This window comes from Pseudopipra pipra, chromosome 17 (assembly GCF_036250125.1).
Source record: "Pseudopipra pipra isolate bDixPip1 chromosome 17, bDixPip1.hap1, whole genome shotgun sequence".
In the NCBI taxonomy this organism is placed as follows: Eukaryota; Metazoa; Chordata; class Aves; order Passeriformes; family Pipridae; genus Pseudopipra; species Pseudopipra pipra.
Window position 1 is genome coordinate 3,100,840 of NC_087565.1, and position 20,574 is coordinate 3,121,413.

Here is a 20,574-nt window from a genome sequence, read left to right on the forward strand (position 1 = left end):
CAGCACCGACGCCCCGGTACCGATCACCGGGTACCGCCCCCCCCAGTACTGACTACCTGGCACCGACCACCGGGTACGAACCACCCGGTACAGCCAGGCCCAGACCCCAGCACAGCCCAGCCCAGACTGATGGGCTCTTGTATTTCAATCTGAAATTAAGGGCATTTTTTCCGAATTGGTAGAATTGTGCAGTCCTGCTGCCACCGGTGCAATCCGTCTAGTGGATGGATGGCTTGAACTTGTAAGATACACATTTATTTTCAGTTATGTTGTAAAAGCTGAGATGTCAAGGAGAGGTAAATTATTATGCCTTGCTGATTTCATGATTGAGTCCTTACTGGTTCCCCAGATCTTTGGATAATGAGACAAGATTTCAAATTTTTTTTTTTTGAAAAATAACTTTAGTCTTAAAAGCAATTGACTGACCATAACTATGTGTTGGTCAGAGCTGATGGGGCTTTGAACAACCTGGCATAGTGGAAGGTGTCCCTGCCCATTAGGTTATATCCCTATTTGGGATAGACTACATCTTCACTGAATAGCTGCAGTTGATTCCTAGCCCAGCCAGGGATCAGACTCTCCTCTACAGCCTGACCTCTACCACCCAGCACAGCCAGGACCGGCCACCTTGGTGTCACTGGGTGTCACCTCAGCAGCAGTGGGGAAGGGGCATCCTGGCTGCCCAACTGTGCCCCTCCTCCTGCTGCAAACCCCCTTTTATTCACCCAATAAAGACAGTCCAACCATACAGAAATACTCCTTTTTAATCAGACATGATAAATGGTAAACTGTCGACATGGATCCCCTTTCTTTCCCACGTGGAAACCAGCGGAATCATGTGGACGAGGAAGAGTTGGGAGTTTCCACACTCCAGATACAAAAAAACATGTAAAATGTGTTCAAAACGATACATTTCTTTTATTTTTAGAAGATTGTACAAAAACCCGCAACATGTTCAACATTAAAAATCCTTAACCTAAAAAAATAGCACCAGGGAGTTAGAAACCTTTAAAAAGTATTAAAAAGGCATTTCTGAAATCCCCCTCCCTTAACAACATTTTATAAACACATAATAAAAGGCGGCTCTTAACAGGGAAAAACATTTCAAGGAAGACTTGTCTGCTACAATTCTCATCAAGTGAGCTTAATGCCAAGACAATTCTCATTCCTCTTTTATCTTTGTTTACTTTCCCCAAGTCCTTTTTTTTTTCCCCTCATCTATTTGTTTTCCTTTTGATCAGATAGGAAAGGATGTGAGATTTGGAGTATAAGATCAGGGATGCTGTGGAGTGGAGGACACGTGTTTGCCCAGTTTGGAAAAATCAAACCCATCAGAGGGGTGCAGAGCAGAGGACGCCTGTCACCCACAGGCCCCGTGCTGGGCTCTGAACGGGAACTTCAAGGAGCTGGGATGAGGAATTAGTGTTGTGGCTGGGCTCCAGCTGGACACAAGGATCAGAGAGGTTGGCGAGGGGTTCAAAACCAGCCAGTGCAGCAGTGGCAATGCCAAGGCTTCCCAAACACCTTCAGCACACACAGAACCCACCCTGCCATCTTCCCAGCCCAGGGCCTGGTGACAAGACAGTGCTACATGTCCCCAAGTGACATGAAGCAGCTCACTTGGCTTTCTGCAGCGTTTTCTTGACTAAGGTGTGGGGCTTGAATAGATGTCATGGAGAATGAACCCCTCAAGGAAGACTTTTTAAGAGTAATTTCCAGGTTAAAACAGGAAAAAAAGCCTTTAAACTACCTGGGCTTCCTTTTCTGCCCATTCCCAAGTACAGCCTTGGGGTGGAGACCAAGAGAAAATGATCCTCAGAGCTGGGGTGGAAAGCTGCACACAAGGGTGGAAAATGAGAGGCTGCCATCCTCCACCAGCTGAGACAGGGGTGCCAGGGGGTCCCAGTGTGTCAGAGAGGTAGAAGGAGCTGGGAGAGAGGCTCTCACCTCCCACTGATGCTGTACAACACCTTGCAAGACAGCCTAGCACCAATCAGGGGGGTGGGTTGGCCCATGGTTTGGACCCAATTAATTGTGAGAAGGCACTGAAGGGCTCTGCCAGAGCCAGGTGACAGGAGACCAGCAGAGGTAGGGGAGGACAGAGGACAGGGGAATGTCACAAGCTGTTTCAGTGCATTGAAATGTGCATTGGAATTCAGAGTCTTTAGAGATGCCTGCTGAGGCAGCAGCCCAGTGGCTAAGGAAAACCTGGCGGGAATGGAGGCAGGCACCCACACCTCCCTGGATGCTGGCTATGGGCACAGCACGCCCAGGTCTTCATGGACAGCGGGAGAATCAGTCTGGCAAAGTTGGGGAGCAGAGGAAGGCAATCAAAAGTGAGCACACTGGTGGCTGCAGGAAGTTCCAGTTTGTGCGTACATCCACGGGAGCCCCCGGGGCACTGCCAGGCTGGGGCTGGGCACACGAGCACCAGCAGCATCCCACCTCTGCCCAGGGATGCACAGGGAGGCAGATGCGCAGAGGAGGAGAGGTGCAGCCCCTGCCTGCATCCCCCCAAGACCCCCCAGCAGTGGCAGTGCCGCAGTGGGGGGACACACACAGCCCCCCCACAGCTTTCTCACTTCACTGCCCCTCAGGGTCCACTCCCCCTGCCCACAGCACGAGATGGGCACGGGCAAGAGTGGTGCTGCACTCCTGGACCTTGCACCCCCATAGGGGTCGGGTGGGATTTTCCCTGTAAGGAACCCCCTGCCCCACAGCCAACACCCTGCCACTGCTGCTCGGGTTCATGATATGGTACGTGACATTTGGGGGGGCTGCGGTTTGAGGATGCCATTGACCACTACGCTGTCCTTCCTGCTGACATACCACATTCATTTGGGAAATGGATGCTCCAAGAACATCTTCCTTTACAGACACTGGAGACCAAATCCTCCCTGCTCCAATTACTGTGTAAGCTTTCAAGCCATTCAGCAGGATTTTAAAATGTAAGGAAAGGTTTTAGATGCTTGAAAAAGGAAGTAGTGAATATCTGTAAACTACAGCCAAACACATAAAACAGTATTTCTTCAGTTCTAGCTAGAAAAGTAATTCTATCACCTCACAGTTCAGTTTCAGCTACATTCAGGTCTAGGAATCTCCACATTCTTATGTAATGCCTTAAAAGCAGCAATAGACATTAAAACAACAAAAGTAAAGTTTATAAAAAAAATAAAAATAAAAAAGATTTGGTTTCTGTATAATCCTGTGTTCAGTGTGTAACCTGAGCAGGGTCCCCTACACCTGCTGCTACGGTTTGGGGGTTTTTGGCAGTTGCTTCAAGAGGTTTTGTTTGTTTAGGAAAAGCATTAATTCACTGTAGTTCAGGTTTGCCTGCAGCTCCCTGGCAGCTGCCCCCACACTGACTGCTCAGCAAGTGGTGACTTCCCAGCTCCAGGCTAAACCGGAATAGTTAATGCTCTGGAGGAGACTCCCCGTCTCATCAGTGATGCATGGAGCTCCTGTGCTGGGTAATTAAAGCTCCTTGTCCATCATTTCCTACGTTAGTCCCTTTAAAGAAGTGACCCTGCCAGGTTCTTTGGTTACAGAGGGCTCTCCCTGCAGGGCCAGGCTGCCGTCCCGCAGCACGTGGCCGGGGAGGGACGGGGCCCTGGCAGTCTGGCAGCCGTGCCCGTCCCTCTCCCGCCACAGCAGCGGTGCTGTGCACCTTTACCAGAGAGACGAGGGACGCTCGGCTTGCTATTCACAGGCAAAGTAATCCTTGAGCGGGGAGAAGAGGTGCCGGATGACCGGGACGCTCCACGATTTCTCCAGCAGCTTCTGGTGAGCCCCGCGGCCAATGTTGGAGACGTCCGTGTAGTGGAGGGGGAAGCCGAAGATCCTGGGGAGTAGAGGCAGGAGATGGTGGGTGAGACAGAGCAGAAGCAGGAGCCCCTTTCGCTGGCCAGCCCTGCTCCTGAGCCACCAGAGACACAGAGCATCTGGAATCTCCTATGGGAAGGGCACTCTGCTCCCAAGCGTGGTCAGAGCCCCACATGGCCTGAGCAGTGTCACCATTCTGAATGGGGACGGGCAGTGGCAGCCCACCTTTCCCTGTGCCCTCTGTAGCTTTTTCCTGGCAAGGCTTTTGGAGAAGCCCTGTGCCAGTGGCATCCTGCCTGCCTCTGCTCAGCAACACCTTTGCAAGCACCACCTCAGGCTACTCCATGGAGATAGGAATGAGTAGCTCTGGGTAGCTCTGAGTCATGGGCTGGGCACTTCCCTTACAATCAGATGAAAGTCCAAGAGCCATTTCACATGACAAAGGCTTGGGGATTATTTTACTTTCAAATGCCTTTAGCTCAGTGTTAACTCCAACAAATACTGGCAATTTAAATAAACAAACAAAAATATTTACCCCAGTCTGTGTTTACTGGCCAAAGCATCCGCTATGCAAAAAATTCAGGTTCTGTCACTAGGAGTATTTGGTGTGCAGGATTACTCCAATTGGATTTTATCTACTCAAAGTCCTTCTGTTGTTTTTTTGCCACAAATTCAGGGTGTGAATAGGGTTTGGAGGAGCGCAGTGCTGCCATGCTTTGCCTCAGCAGCTGCCTGCTGCAGTATGAGCTTCCCCACGCCACTACACCCACCTGAGCCCCAGTGGCTGCTTGGTTCACCTCCAGCAAACCCCCCACACCATGGCACAGGGCACACGGCTGCCATACAGCACCCCCACATCAGCCTGGGCCTTACATCAAGGCTGGGGCACATGCACACCCCCCGCCAGACCCACCACACAGCACCCTGTGCAAGCCCCATCATTCTTCCTTCTACATGCCTCAGGTCCAGGGCACAGGACGCTACTACACTTTTCCCACAGTCATTGCTCATTAGTAAGTACATTAATTATCATGTGCACATCACTGCAGGGAAGCTGCCCCGTGCAGGAACTGCAGCTCCTCACTCCCAGGAGCTGGGCTTTGAGCCAGGGAGGCAAAAAAACCCACATGAGCAGCACAACCCAACAAAAACTACAGCGAGAGATTCAAGAGGACAGCAAAGGACTGATTGATTACCTGTCCATCCCCGGGAGGTTGCCCCAGAAGTAACGAGCTCGGTGGGCAGCCGATATCTTGATCGCATTAATCATAACTGGGTTACACTGGGGGCCAGAGAGGGGGGAAATAAAAGTTAAAGTAGATGTGGGTTTAGTCCTCTCCTGCAGGAAAAGCCCTTCCCACTGCACTGCAGGGACTAAAAAGTCTCCAGCAAATCCTCCTGAGGATGTAGCCCCCACAAACCCTGTTCCACACCACAGCACGTCTTGGTTGGCCACATGGGCTCCCAGGTCATGGCCATGGCCAGCAGCTAATAACCCTCACAGGGTGCTCAGTGCTGGTTCCCCTGGGCCAGGATCAGAACTGTCAGCCTCTGATGGGACTTTTACACCAGGGTCCCTGCTGACTCACAGCCCGTCCTGGCTACCACACAGTTAAAAACCCTTCCCAGTCCCCGACCTCCCTCTCCCTGGAAATAACAGGCATTGCTCTGAACAGATGCTTTCTTCAAGGCTGGCAAAACCCCTCCCCCGAAGGACTAGTGCTTGGGTTTGACCTGCTGAAAGCCAGAGGGGAGGATGCAGAGCCAAGACTAAACTTGATTCCTCGGCATGTGCACCAGGCAGGGGGTTTTCCAGCATTGAGGCCACAGGAAACCATAGCCAGACCCTCACAGCTGGCACACCCTGCACAGCCCAGCAAGTGTCACCTGCTGTGATGCCTTTCCTGCAGCCAGCAGCAATCCCTACCTCCAGAAACCGGGAAATGTCCCTCTTGTCATTGACCCTCATGGCCACCACATTCTCAAACATCCAGAAGAAGGGCCGCTCCTCGCCTTCCTTGGGACGGGCGTAGTTGAGCAGGTGGTAGAACTCGAAGAACAGCCTCCCGCTTCCTTCTGCAGGGAAAAAGCAGAGCAGCAGGTTGGGACCAGCTGAGGCATTGGGAATGGGGTGCCGGGGGGGCCTGGCTGCCCTCTCCACCACAGCAGGCATGGAAACAGCCCGTGCTCTGCAGGTGCCACAGGGAGCCAACACCAACACAGCCTGGGGCTGAAACACTTCCCTGGGCTGTAAGGTGGCTCCATGACCCAGGAACACCCCGGGGTACCCAGCTCAGCAGAGGTGAAGCAGCCTTACCAAACAGTGCCTTCCTGGTTGGATTGACAAGGGAGAGGTCATCACAGGGGGTTCCACCGATCACCAGGTCAAAAGGACCCCACTCCTCAATCTACAGGGAACAGACACACCAGCCCATTAGGAAATGCCACGGAAGTGCATCTCTCCTCCCCGGTGGGGTAGGGGACAAGCCCATCCCAGGGCTGGTGGGGTGAGACCCACACACCCACGGGGCCTCATCCCCCGGCTCCCCACAGAAGCGGAGCTCACGTTTCTCTTGGTTATGTTCCTGACATCGTGCACGTAGGTGATATTGCCCTCGGGCCGCCGCACGGTGCCCGCTGCGATGGGGTCGTCGCCGATCTCCGAGGCGATGTACTTCTCCACTTGGATGCCCAAGTCCTTCAGCACCATGTACCCTGCCAACGGACAGAGGTCTGAGGTCGCACTGCTCTCTTTGGCCTCCCGGTCTCCTTCGTCAGCAGAGCTCGATGTGGCTGCTCCTGGATGTCCTAGGTGGGGGCAGTCACACAAGACTTCAGGAGGAGCAAACTTTTTTTTGACCCATGCCTCCAGGCACCGTTTGCTCCCAGAAAGCAGAATGCCAGAGCTGAGTGAACTGACCCAAACCAGTTGCCCTCAGGCATTTCACCAGAGGCCAGGTTGCTGTTCTTCCCACAGCTCTGGCTTCTCAGGGGAACCAGCCACCTGAACCTCTGTGAGCAAAACTCCCATGCCTCCCTCCCTCCTTCCATCCATCCTTCCCTTTCTCCTGCTCTCGACCCCTGCTGATGGGGATCCCTCCTGTCTTCACCCCCTTCTCCCCAACAAGCTTTCAGAGACAGGTCTGAGTCCATGGAATGATTCATCTCTGCTGCCCAGTGCTGAAAAGCCACCAGGCAGTGCTTCCCTACAGCCTCACCTGTTGCTATCCCATCGAACAACGAGAGCACTCGGATTGGTCTCCTCTTTGCTGGTGGGACTGTTGGGTAGATTTTGGGTGCAGCCTGCAATGGAAACAGCCATGAAGCCCCAGGCCTGGCAGTGCTCCATCACCTTATGAGGCCAAACTTCAGCTCTGCAGGCATCAGCTCTGCCTTCAGGAGAGCACCTGCAGGGCCAAGAGCCCAGCACCCTTGGAGAGGGTGAAGGAACAAGACCAAGGCAGAGGGAAGAGGAATTCCAAGCCACTTGCCCTGGCCTTCATGACCCTCTTCCCCACACCCCAGCGTGCCAGGCTCCCTGCCCACAGCCCTTACATATTCCTGTCCCTTGTCACTGGTGAAGAAGTCCAGCAGACGGGCGTTCCAGTCCTGCCGGCGCTGCAGCAGCCCGTAGTTCTGCTGGGGTGAGCACATGTAGCAGTTCCAGGGCTCCTGCATTTTTGCTCTGGCCGATGTCCCTCGCCCCACCAGCACGTCCAGACACTCCACACAGAAGCACCTGCCCAAACCACAACACCTCGTGCTTGTCACCTCAAGGACCCTCTGGGTCACCTCAGCCTCTCCTGGAATCTCCCCCACCATGCACCAGAGCCCCTGCCCCGTTCTACAGGATATTTTTCCAGGCAGTACCTTGGGTTTTAGGGCTGCTAACACAAGCCAGTGACCCAAGGCATGGGTAAATCTCCTGCCAACCTCCCCAGGGCTTATTCAGGTGCTGCCTGGCTGAGTAGGGAGAAGTAGGCTGTGCTGGGACATGCTGCATGGCAGCCAGCTGGGGAGCAGCCCAGCCCCTGTGTCCAGGCTCATGCAGGATCCTGCTCCCCACAGCTCCCTGGAATGATGTCAGGGCCACAGCCCCAGGAGCAAAGACACAGGGCCCACCTGCAGCAGCTGGAATTACTGCAGAGCAGCAGCTCCTTGCCCGCACAGCAGACAGCACAGTAGGACTGGTAACCATCTTCATCATACATGTAGAAGAACTCCAGGAATCTATCCTAGTGAAAGGACAGCCAGGAGGAGAGAAGGACAGAGAATCAGGAGCTGTGCTCAGAGGGTGAAGAGAGAATGCAGCTTTGGTCCATCCCTGGTACCCGCCCACAGCTCGGAGATGCACATCCTTGGTGTTTCAGGTGGCAAGAACACGCCAAGGGACAGCCCCATGGAGGACACAGCATGGCCAGGACCTGGCACAGCCACCCCCTGTCCCAGCAACACTGGATGGATCCCGGCCCCATCCTCCAGCCCCAGCACTGCAGCACTTACCCTGCACGTTTGGCAGAGGCCTCCTTTGAACAGTGGGTGGAAGGTGGCCGGGTTCCTCCTCCCACAGGACAAACAGCTGTCTGTGGGACAGAGAGAGCTGTGTTCACCTGAGGCAGGGAGATGTCAGGGCAAGGCGTCCCCAAACCCCCACCCCACTTCAGGCTGCAGAGGCTGGAGCCTCCCGTTGGAACAGTGTCTGGAACAGGAACAGCATCCAAATGGGGTCTGCCCTTGGAACCACATCCAGATGTGGCTGTGGCTGCCCATGGAGGATCTGCACAGCACCCTGTTCCCCTCAGCACAGGGGGACCTCAGCACCCTGCAGTCACAGCACTTTCCCCCCTCCCAGATGGTGCTGTTGAGAAGGAGCCCATGACCCTTGCTGAATCACTTCCAGCCAGGATCCCCTATCACCCCACACCTCTTCCCAAGGGAGACAGGACCAGTGATTACCTTCCAGCTTCCCACTGTTGTTCGTAACTTCGGAAACCATTTGTTCTTTATAAAATTAAAAAAAAATATATTTATCATTCCTTACATTAGAAACTCTAAATTAATTCTGCTTACAGCTGCTTTTTTTCTTGCATTTAGGACTGCTCCAGCTCAAACGGAGAAGGTTGGCCATGGGCATGTTAGAAATTTTGGGGCAAACCCCACATCCTTTCACTGAAGGAGATATTAGAGCTCAGCACAGCAGCTCATGGATCATGTCCAAGCTGAGCCATTATTGGAGCCCAGCCTCTATCTTGCAGCTGGGTTTGCTGGTGTCTAATAAGGCACAACTGAGCACCATGGGATCACAAAAGCTTCTGCCCTCAGGAATCAAGCTTATGGCCACCAGGGAAGAGCCAACCCCTTTCCCAGAATGGTTTTCCAGTGCTCTCAGGGTGCACAGCCCAGCAGGCCAAGCCACTCCCCAGCTCTCTCTGTTGGTTACCTCGGGTCTGGTCCTCTTCCACACGCTGCTCCTTGCCATTGTTGCAGGGGTAGCTCTTCAGCCTCTTGGTGGGGGGATACTGTTCAAGGGACAGCACCTCCTCCGTCCCATTCCTCAGCACCCCATTTTCTGCAAGAGAAAGGCAGCTCCCTGGGCATGAGCCTCCAGCCCCAGGACCACCTCAGGGCAATGGGAGACATCTCCTGCCAAGCCCTGCCAGGTCCCACCCCAGTCACAAGCAGAACCCTTCCTGGCCACCCGGGCTCCCCACTCATGGCACAAGGCTCAGCCAAGTCAGGTTTCCAGGAGCAAGGGCATGGAGAGTGCTTTGCTCTGGCTTTTTGCAAAGTCACTGTCAGGGACCCAGTGAGGAGCTCCAGGACCACTTTGGGACCGGAATGGCACGGCCACGGCACAGGGTGAGCAGGCTCAGCTGGGGCCAGATAGTGGTGGCTGCTGACCACACCAGCCCCCTGCCAGTGCCATGCCAGCCCCCACCCAGCTGATGCCACTGCCTCACCTGAGGTTTTGGGTGGCTGCAGTCCCTTGAGCCCCAGGGGTTTGAAGCCAGTGATTGCCCAGTCAATCATCGGCTTCAGCTGCTCCTCCAGCGAGTCCCTGGGGCCAGTTGTAAACGTCTTCCCCGACCGGCTCCGGGCAACCTGCCGAGAATGGACAGCATGGGATAGGGTGACGGGGTGGTCTCTGTCTGGGAAGCAACCACACCCCTGCCAGGGCCACAGCCGCAGGCCCCCTCCCCATCCAACACACATGGGTGTGGGGCTTGGCAGCCCTGGGACAGCAGCAGCTGATGGATTCCCGCTCTGGGTGTGCCCTCTGCTGTGCTCTGGTGCCCCCATCCCTGCAATGAGCCCATCCCAGCCTCAATGGAGCCAGGAGCAGGGACAGCCCAGCTCCAGCTCTTGCCCAGACTCTTGCTCCCTGGCAAGTGACAGGAAGGCAGAAAAGGTGCCTGTGGATCTGCAGCCCTTTATCCCGGTGTGTGACACACCCCCTGGATGTGGATTGGACACACAGGGTGCTCAGCACCAGCCCTGCCTCCAAAGGGCACCTGGCACTAGCCCAGGACACCTCTGGCCAGCCTGGCACTGTCCTGCTGCTGTGATGCTGCTGTGTCCAAGACAGCGCAGGGAGCCTGGCCTGGGGATCTGGAGCAGCAAGGGCCTTGGGATCTGGATCAGCAGCAGTTAACCCTGAACCCCGATGATAAGCAGAGTTCAGCCCCACAGCTGCACTTGCAAATCATCCTAGCAGAGAAAGGACTATTTTCCTGAGTGCCATCCCGCTGCCTCCAAGTCCAGCTGGTTTAGCTGGCACCTCACCCACCCCCCCACCCCTGGTGGTTACCTCCAGGGCATGGTATATGGCGCGCCGGTAGGACACCAGCTTATTGAACGTGGAAGAATTGAAATGCTGCCTAAAGGCCATCAGTCCCACCAGCTTGTCCGCAGAAACCTGTGAGAGAGTGACAAGAGCTCACCAGCGGGACAGGACAGGGATGTCCTGCCTGGCCATTTCCCCTCAGGCACTGCATTCCCAGCCCGGACCCTGCGGCACCGCAGCCAGGGGAGGAAGCCCAACAGCACCATGACAAGGACAAGGACGGGTGGGTTGCACCCTCTGCCGGTGCTGTGACACCAGCACGGCACTTCCCTCCCTCCCGCCTGCAGCATGGGAGGGGTTGGATATCCTGGTTGCATGTTAGAAAAAGGTTTTTCACTCAGAGGGTGGTCAGGCACTGGAACCGGGTCCCCAGGGAAGTGGTCACGGCATCAGTCTGCCAGAGCTCGAGAAGCAGTGTTGGACAACACTCTTGGGCACACAGTGGGATTTCGGGGTTGTCCTGAGCAGGGTCAGGAGTTGCACTCAATGATCCCCATGGGTCCCTTCCAACTTAGGATATTCTGAATCTGTGGGGGGGGTGATGGGTCTCTGATGGGACATTCCTAACCAGGCAGGGCTCCTGGGCACCCCTGGAGCCCAAGGCCTGGAAAAACCCTGCGTAGGGGCCAGGTATATATTCCCACTGCTGGATAATGTCACCAACCTACAGTGTCCAATTATTAGTTACAGACACCAGAGCCATGAGAGCCTGCCAAGGCCTGGCTAGTGAACACCAGGGTGCCTGCCCAGGGAGGCTGCAGGGTGCACACACACCCCACAGGCAGCCCCAGGAGTGGGGCAGAAATGTGCAGGGGAGGGGGTTTGGGGCTGGGCACAGCAGGCAGGGGCAGACAGCAGGCTTACCTCGGAGAACTTTCCATCTCCAAACCACTGCACCCATCGCATGCCTGACACAGCCTGGCGCTTGGCCGTGGCTTTGTGGGAGACAACAATTGCAGGCCACCAGGAGAAACCTTTGATCTTCCCCCAGACGAGCTCCCCAATTCCAAATTCCTTCCCATCCTGAAAGCAAGAGATGACAACACAGATCTGCCAAAAAGCACAAACGCCCTATTTTATCTGGGCAGCTCTGCAGGAGAGTCCTGGAGCACAGGGGATGGACCCAGAGCGCCTTGAAGAGCTGCTCTGCCACGTGTGTCACACACTTGGATGTCTGTGCAGACAGGCTGCACCTCCTCCTTCAAGCACATGGTCCAGCACCTCCTGGCAGCACTGGCTCCCAGCCCTGCACCATGCCAGAGCTCAGTGGGGAGGTCTGTGTGTGCCAGCCCCACGCTGAGCCCATGCCTGGCACATGGCATGGTGCGTGCTCTGTCCTGCACAGCCCTCCTGGCACCAGGCCCCGTGCGTGTCCACTCCTGCCTGCCCTCCCAGGGTCTCTGCAAACACTGGGAAGCCTTGCCCTGAGATTGCTCCCTGGGTGCCCCGAGGTTCCTCCTTGGCACAGGGCAGCCCGTTCACAGGGCTCACAGCTCAGCCCATCTGGCTGCAGCCCAGGGAGAGGGTTCCCACCCACCCATCCCTCTTGTTCCCACTTGGGAGAGCAGGAAACAGGGCAGTGAAAACAGGGAGATGAAAAAGAACAAAGAATTTTGATGTGACCCATTGAGGGCCATGCTGGGTGCTTTACATGGGGAGGGCACCTCAAACAGAGCAGAGTCACCTCTGCCTGCAGAGCCCTCCTTTCCAGCTTTGTTCTGCAATTAGGCTCCTAATTATGCAGCAAGATGCAATTGCCCAATTCCTGCAAGTCTGGGGCCTTGCCCCATGGCCTGCAGGTGCTGAATCCCGCTCTGCAGCCCCAGCAGCTTCAGTTCTCTCCAGCATCCCCGACAGAAATGTTTTCTGCACATGCAACTGCCTGTCTCAGCGGGGCACAGCACGGCAGGGCACATGCCACGCATGCGTGTCTCGGGAGGCCCGTGTGTGGCACTGGAGGCAGCTTGCCAGGACTGATCCCTAAAGTGTCCCTCGGCAGTAAGCTGCCCCCACAGCCTGAGACCATCACACCCCAGGCACACAGGGAAGGGCAGGCAGGGAAGGGGAGACAGGAGAAGCAGCAGTGAGGTTTCCAGAGGTTCCCCACGCCTGCAGGCTTAGGACGAGCCCCACACCACCGTGGATGCAAAAGCAGAGTTCAGCCCCTCCGTACCTGGTATTCCAGTGCCATCCCCACATCTCTGCTCTCTGACTCCTCAGCCCCCAGCTCGGCAGAGCCATTCTGCCCCTCCTGGGAGCTGCTGCCAGAGAGTGTGCTGCTGCTCTGGGATGAGTCCCGGGAGTCATCCTCTGTCAGGTCGATGGTCAGCGGTGTGGACACGGCTGAGCGACGCCTGGAGCCCTGCATGGCAAAGGGAGAGAAGGTCAGTGCCGCAAGGAGAGGGGCAGTGGGGAACAGAGACCTGCTCTACATCATCCCCCAACCTCACAGATGGGATTGGAGAAGGGGAACCAGTGATTGAGGGCACTGCTGCTGCCATGAGCAGAGAGGAGAGCCCTTAACAGGAGATTCTGCAGGAGAACTGCTCAGCTTTGACTTGTCAGACCCAAAGCAAATGGCACACCACTGTTCTCTCCCCCTTTCCTGTCCCAAATCCACTCCAGGGTGTTCAACACATCCAAATCATAGAAAGGGCAAGAAACAGCAAACTCACTCCAATCTACACAGGGAAAACTGAGGCCCTGAGAGTCTGCACCATGTCCAAAGCTGCTTGCCCAGGGTGCAACAGGAGTGCAGGTCTCTGAAGCCCCAGGGAAGCCCCAGGGAAGCCCCAGGGAAGCCCCAGGGAAGCCATGACCCCACGTAGACCTGCAGACCCTCACCCGCACAGGAGTTCGCAGGTCCCTGAGAGCCTCCACACTGCCTCGATCCTTGATCCTCGTCACGTGCCGGGCCTGCCCTGCCTGGAAGATGAGGTGGACTGTGGGCTTCTGCCTGAGGCTGCTCTCCCACCCAGCGCTGCCCCAGGGCTGCACCTGCCACCAGAACAGAGAGGTGCCATGGCAGGGGTGCCCTCCCCATGCAGGACACGGACAGCCTGTGCTTCACAGGGCCGAGCACCAGCGGCACCGGAGCCCTGGGGAGGGCAAGAGGAGGGCAGACGGCTGCTGAAGGCACCTTGTGCTGAGCCCCTCTGGGCAACCATGCCCTCCACAGAGTCTCTGCAGGGTTCAGGAGCACCCATTGCTGCAGCCCTGCATCCAGCATGACCGACAGCAGCAGGAGCCATAGCCAGGAGCACTGGATGCCAGGGGAGCCACAGGCCCCAGCAAAGCACCCCTCAGAGGCACAGACCCACTCACATACCCATGGATGCTTTCACACACCCGTGAGTGCTTCCTCTCACAGCTGGCCCTGCAGCACAACCCTGCAGCACCCTGCAGCAGCCCTTCCCCAGCAGTCACAGACACAGTCCAGCCCAGGCATGTTTCCTGCATCCGGCATAACGAGGCTCGAAATTAAACGAGATTTTGCAGCAAAGAGCCCCTGAACCAAACATAGTGGGGAAGCTGAATTTTCACCCACTGGATTTATGGCTCTTTCTTTTGGAAGCTGCCTCATCTCAGGCAGATCTCCAACCTTGGGGTTTGTTTCTAACTCAAAACAATAAAGCAAGAAGGCAAAAATGCTTCCAGATCCTGGAGGTTTGTCAACCTAGTCAACAAAAGAGGGTGGGTGAAACTGGGGTGCAGCCCCAAGGCAGCTAAAAGCAGCCCAGCCCAAGAGAGGGAGACACGAGATGGTTCAGTCCATCAATACAGACAAGACTTTTCAAAGAAAACATCAGCATAATAATTATGATAATTATTAGGCTGCTGCAACACATAGTGGGCATCACTGCATCTCACACCACCCCCTCCTGCTGCTGTGGTCTCATGTAAATCAGGAATTTAAAAATTACAATATTACACTGGTAAATGAGTGTTGCATCCACCACTGGACTGTTCCCCCAGCACAAGAACAGCCCAGAGGGAAGGAGATGAGGACTCTGGCACTGGATGCCCCCACAGACAGCCCCTGAAGAGCAGCCTAGGTGATATCTTACCTTCTGCACCCCCGCCAGGCCAAGTGGCCAGGCCAGGTCCTCCTTGGAGACATCTCCATTGCTGTCCTTCTTGTTCTGCAGAGGCAACAGCGTGAGGTCCATGGGATCTGTGCAGGGACAAGGCAGAGCAGCTTTAGGCTCTGCAAGCCCTCCTGGCTGTGTCCCCACATGCCTCTGCATGTCCCACTGCTCTCAAGAGCATGTCATGATTTGGAGAGACAGAAATCTCATCTTGGAGAATTGTGACCAGGAGCAGAGACAAGTGGTGTTCCCAGGGCTCCCCATCGCGGCACCACACCCCCGGATCACCCACCTGTCCCCAAAACTGGGAGGGACCAGCAGCAAGTGTGGTGACATTCTTATCTACTTCTTAGTTCCTGAAAGCTCAGGGGCACAAGCCAGCTATTCAGGGCTTGTCACCAGGTCATTTAAAACAGGACCTTGTTTACCCAAGAGGTGGGATTTGGAAAGCCCAGACTGGAGCATCTCAGGAGCAGTGGCACCCCTCAGGCTGGTGGGGCTCCCCCTCTTCCCTTGCTCCAGGGTATTCAACTATCTAGGGGCAGAGCCAGCCTCCCACTGTGGCACCCATTTCCACAACCAGGTCATGGCCTGGATGTGCTACAAGATTGCAGAAACCCAGTGGAGTCACATCACGGAGGGACCCTGGCCATGGCTGCAGCACTGCAGCCCCCCCCCGCCACAGTGCCTCATACAGTGGCTGGGAGATCCCAAACCCTGTTTATCCTTGCACATCCCAGGCAGGGTGCATTCTGGGCACACCGTGGTGACCCTCACCTGGAGTACTGGGCTTCCCGTTCGCCTCCAGTACAACGCTGGGCGTAGCAGGATTGGTGCAGTCCCCATTGAGGAGGATCAGCTTTGCCCTGCAGTCTGCCTCATCCTGCCCGTGGCTCTTGTCCTGTTTCATGGTCGCCTGTGGAAGCCAGAGTGGAAAGGAAATTCAGCCATGAAGGAAGACTCAAGGAGGGCAAAGCAGACAGTGTGAGCTCCTTGAGCCAGCCACAACTTCACGCCCTTAGCAGTGGGGTCTGACTAGAGACACATCTGGAGGGGTCCTGGGAGCTAAACAGCACTTGGACAAAACCTCTCCACAAATGTGGTGGCCCTAAAGATCCACCAGCTCCAGCTAACAGAGGCTCCAGACACAACCCACTCATCTTTAGGGAACACGAGGCTTTTCCCCACCATCCGTATGCTGTGGAACACTCCTGGGCTCGGTGCTGCCCAGCCCCACCTCACTCTGCTGAACCCAGTCTGGAGGGGAGCTGCACTTCCCTGCCACCCTGCAGAAACCAGGGAACAGCCCACCCCAGGGGACAGCCCACCCCGGGGCACCATTACAGCTGCCCAGGCGTGGGTGGGCTGTGCCTGCAGCAGCAGGACAGGCAGGCAGCCCGCCCGCCATGAGGGGCAAAGTCCTGGAGCCTGCAGCCAGTTAAACTCCCCCAAAGGGAGAAAACTCCTCCTGCCCCCCACTCCTGGCCTCAGCTTCCCTGCCCCAGGGCGAGGGGGCAGGGCAGGTGTCCCCCTGCAGAGCTGGGGCTCCCCTTGCCTGAGCTCAGACGCCTCCGCCTTCCCTTGGGTGCCCTCCCCGGATCCTGTTTTTGGAAGTGGAAGCTCTGGCTCTCCTGGAGGCACCCGGACGCCGTGAACAACGCTGCCTCATTGCTGGGCTATGGGTCTGTGCTGCAACTTGCCCCTTCGGCAGCACAGTCATTTCAGGAGCGTGCAACGCAAGAGCTGAGGAGCACACAGGGCTTTGCCCACCTACAGCCCTGTAAGGAAGCCAAAGCAACACCCCCCCAGCCTCAGAGAGACCCCAGCTCCAGCCCACCGCCCCTTTTGCGTCACTCTCACTCCACATTGCCTCCAACCGCTGCCCTAACAATTGAGATTACTGCTTTGAAATCATCTGTCAGCACCTCTGGCTAACAAAGACCAGTTGGGGTTTGATGTTTTGGATGCCGAGGGCAGAGTTAGAAAACCTGCTAACACCCAAACATGAAGGAAAACATGTGTCCAGTGCCCACCTCCCCAGGCAGAGATCCCCATGCACATCCTGCCTCCCCCCTCAACCAAGGGAGAAGGAGAGAAATTGCACCAGACGGAGTCTGAAGCTGCATAACCCCCTAACAGCTGCGTGGGGGATTTCTGTGTGCAGAAATCCCACTGCTGCAGTACATCTGCTCCCAGATCCAGCAAACAATTCCTGGGAGCTGCCCAGACTCGCCTGCCCCCAGTCCAGGTGGACTGGTCCCACATGGCCCCGGATGCAGCAATCCACCCCAGCACAGCACAGCTGGGTCAGCTCCTCCTGGTCTGCTCCCCTTCCCCAGCCCACAGATGCTGCAGAGCAGCAGAAGCCACAGCCAGTGATGATGCTGCCACCAAAACCAGCAAATCTCACCAAACAGTAGTGAATCACCCTTGGGAATCCCTACAAGGAGGTGTGAGAGGATATGCTGCTCTCCCAGCATGAGGGTGACCCTGGGGGGACAGGCAGATGAGGCAGCATGAGGCAGGTAAGATTCAAGGAGAACAGGAGCAGGCAAGGCCACCACCCAGCCCTGCCAAACATCTGCAGCTACAAAACCCCAGAGGACCCCTGCATTCAGTCCTGTCTCAGGAGCCCAGGAAGTTCAAACCTGCACCTCAAAATGTCTTTTCCTCTCTCAGCTCCGGGGCTGCCTGATGCCCAGGGCTCCCCAGGCCACCAGGCGAGGGTGTCCTGCCAGCCCCGTGCCAGGGAGGCAGCAGGGAAGGGTGACGCAGTGGCCGGGTTTCCCCTGGAATGTGACACAACCAGGACTGAGCACCCCGACACATCAAGCTCGGCTTTGCCACGTGCTCAGGGAGCTCCCACACTGTCTTTGTTCCAGTTATAAAGTGGGGGAAAAGGAGTTATCCCTTTGGAAGGAACTGCCCCCTGGCAGAGCGGAGACCCACAGGCCACAGCTCTGCAGGTCCGTAGCACTGGGCTGGAGGCCCTGCCGTGAGCAGAGGCAGGTCAGCTCACTGTTTGCTGAGTGTTCTCTCCAGCTGCACTGCCCAAGATCACTCGAGGACATCCCCATCACCATCCTCTGACGGGAAAGGGAACAGCACACCACAGCCCAAGCTGCTCGTTAGAAGTCTCGCTTTCCCAAAATCCCACACTTATGCAGCAGGACTGTAACTCCCATCCTTTCTCCTCCTACCGCTGCCGTTTGTACCAAGCACTGAAGCCTCACGCCCAAGCCCGTCCTGCCACTCACAGCCCACACCAGGTCCCCCCATGGGAGCCACGTCCTTCTGAGCTCACCCACTCCTGCTTGGAAGGAAGGCTCGGCTCTTTGTCCTCACCTCCCCTTGCAGAAACACACCAATATGTGCATGCAGGGCATTACGAAAATAATAAGAAACAGAGCACTGCCCTCACATGTGCTGTCTCACGGGAGGAGGAGACCAGCCCTGCAGTGTTTGCTTTGCCCGGCGCCCTGCAAACACACCGGGTGCTCCACAGCCATGCGCTCCAGATGGGAACCCACGAGGAGGAAAACAACGCAGAATTCCAGAGTTGCCGAAAGCTCCCCAAGAGCCTGGCGCCAGCGGCAGCCCCGGCACTGCCTGGTGACCAGGACGTGCCCTGCAGCCAAATCCCACCGAGGAGACAATGAACCCGCTGACTTTGGAGCCCGCCCTCATTTTGCAATACCAGTTTCTTTAAGATTTGCCAAACTGGTTAAAGACCATGCCACAGTATTAACTGCTTAGAGAGAATTCTGGTCCCTGTCTGGCCATGCTTGCCAGCCACCCTGGAGCAGGCAGAGCAGTCAGAGTGGGCATGACAGCTGGACTCACCTGGCAGAGAGGGCAGGGTGGGCAGGGAAGGCAGAGCTCACCTGGCCGGACTGTGCTCTGGACTGGACCCCTGCCCCTGCTCCCGGGGCTGCTCCCCCAGCCTGGCCCGGGCTGGTTTCAGTTTTCCTTGCTGGGAAAACAGGCTGCCCTGTTATCAGGTGCGTGTCCCCAGGAGGTGGGGAGGTTGCGGACTTTGCCTCCAGACAGGGGCATGCATATCAAAAGGCTGGAGGGAAGCTTTGCCGATGGCTGGGATGGAGCCATCGCCCAAGCCCTGTTTGAATAACAAAAAGAAATAAAGGATCCTAATGGCCGGGCTGGCTCTGGGCTGTGGCGCACACTAATGGCCTTTAAGTCTCCCCAAACCGAACATTTCCCTCTAATCCTGGAAAGAAAGGAGTTGCTGGGTTGGCAGTTCCGTAAGAAAGGCGCCCATTTCGCAGATGTGCTTGCTGGGAAGGGCAAGGGGCGAAGGGCAGGCTCCCCCTGCCCGCTTCCTGTGCCTGGCCCCTTCGCTCTCCCGCTCCGGCACTTCCCTCCATTTCCCCCGGTTTCCTCCTGCCCCGTTCCGCTCCCCCCGCAGCCCTCGGCGCCCACCCCGGCTCTCCCCGCTGCCTTTCACCAAAGACGGGCTAAAGAAAAGAAACAAAACACAAACCAGCCCCTCCTCTCCCAGTGCAGACCAGGCTGGAGACGTCTCCGGGGCAGCCACCATCCCCGCCAGCCGCTGCTCCAGCCGCTCCCGGCTCTTTACCATGCTCATTCCGGTGGGATCCCGCCGGGCCAGGCCCCTCCCGAGCCCCCCGGCGTGGGGCAGGGGCTGACTTCGGGCAGGGCTGGGGGTTGCAGGCAGGGAGCTGAGGGCAGGGCTGGCAGCTTTTGGGGGCTGTGGGGGCTCCGGCGCTCAGGTGGGTCCCTCTCAGCAGTGGCAGGTCCTCTGTCCGGAGCGGTCACTGCTTCATCTTCCCCCTGCACAAGAGGACGTAAAGCCATGACAATGACACCTCGCTGTCCCCATCGCCCCTCCGCCCGGCCCCGCCCAGCCCCAGAGCCGGGACTGGGATACTCGGGCTCACTCCTCCACAGTTCATTAAAAATTCTCTGGAAACTAGAAACTTAGGCAGGAAAGGCGAGTCCTGCTCAGGGCAGCACGTTCCAGCCGCCCCGCTGTTTTCCCTGTCCCGTTCCGAAGGAGGTCGGTGTAGGACCACTGCTCGCCCCACTTGCCATGGGGTCCCCCCGCCGCTCCCCTCTCCCGGCTTCTCGGTACTTGTGCCCCGCGTTTGGGCCACTCCGAAGTTCATTCCTCCTTCTCCGATGCTCTACTGCCCCCCGGATTCCCCCCCGGGCTCTACAGCAGGCGGATGCCAGCAGAGCCCTCCGATCGGTACCTGCCCCGGCCGTCCCGTCCCTCCGGCCCGGCCCCGGGGAGGCTTCGCGCCTGAGGCTCCGCCGGGAGCTGCTTTTCCTGCCAACAGAGAAGGAAGATGCGCTGTCAGATTCCCGACCGAGAATCGAAAACAAAGGTGTTCGGCCCGACCAGCAGCGCCACCGCGTCCCGGTACCCCCGGCAGCTCCCCCAGAGCCCCCGGCCTGGAGGCGGCGCTGCCCGGGGTCGCTGAGCCGAGGAGGGGGACCCCGGCCCCCCCGAACCACCCCCCACCCCGCAGCCATCACTCGCCGTGTCAGCGAGGGGACCCTCCCGCCCCAGCCTCTGGCTCAGCCCCGGCCCGGCCCCGCGGGTCGTGGGGGGTCCCGCACGGGCCCCGCTGTGACAGTCCCGGGACGCGCCCCCGGGGCTCGCGGCGCCGCTGCGGGAAACTCCGAAAGTTGCGACGGGACCGGAGGGGTGGGCGGGACCAGGGGGACCATGCCCGGGGCTGTAGGAGCACCGATCCCCTCAACTCGCCCCGGAGCCGAGCGCCGGCAACAAGTGGCGGCAGGACCCACGCCCCCCGCCCGCTGCCCGAGCTCCCG

At 57.2% G+C, this 20,574-nt stretch overlaps 1 protein-coding gene across 1 annotated transcript; it reads right to left on the bottom strand.

Moving 5' to 3' along the window:
• Positions 1–746: 746 nt before the first annotated feature.
• Positions 747–20,219, bottom strand: DNMT3B (DNA methyltransferase 3 beta). Its single transcript, XM_064673791.1, has 20 exons — positions 19,989–20,219; positions 19,256–19,566; positions 15,532–15,670; positions 14,734–14,840; positions 13,511–13,663; positions 12,840–13,028; positions 11,531–11,689; positions 10,631–10,738; positions 9,783–9,924; positions 9,263–9,391; positions 8,779–8,823; positions 8,326–8,405; positions 7,945–8,057; positions 7,378–7,561; positions 7,041–7,125; positions 6,389–6,630; positions 6,140–6,230; positions 5,750–5,898; positions 5,019–5,104; positions 747–3,841 (listed from the first exon to the last, which is right to left on the bottom strand). Exons 2-20 carry the CDS (start codon positions 19,358–19,360, stop codon positions 3,700–3,702), a joined length of 2,448 nt encoding a protein of 815 aa, XP_064529861.1. The 5' UTR covers positions 19,361–19,566; positions 19,989–20,219; the 3' UTR covers positions 747–3,699.
• Positions 20,220–20,574: the final 355 nt, after the last annotated feature.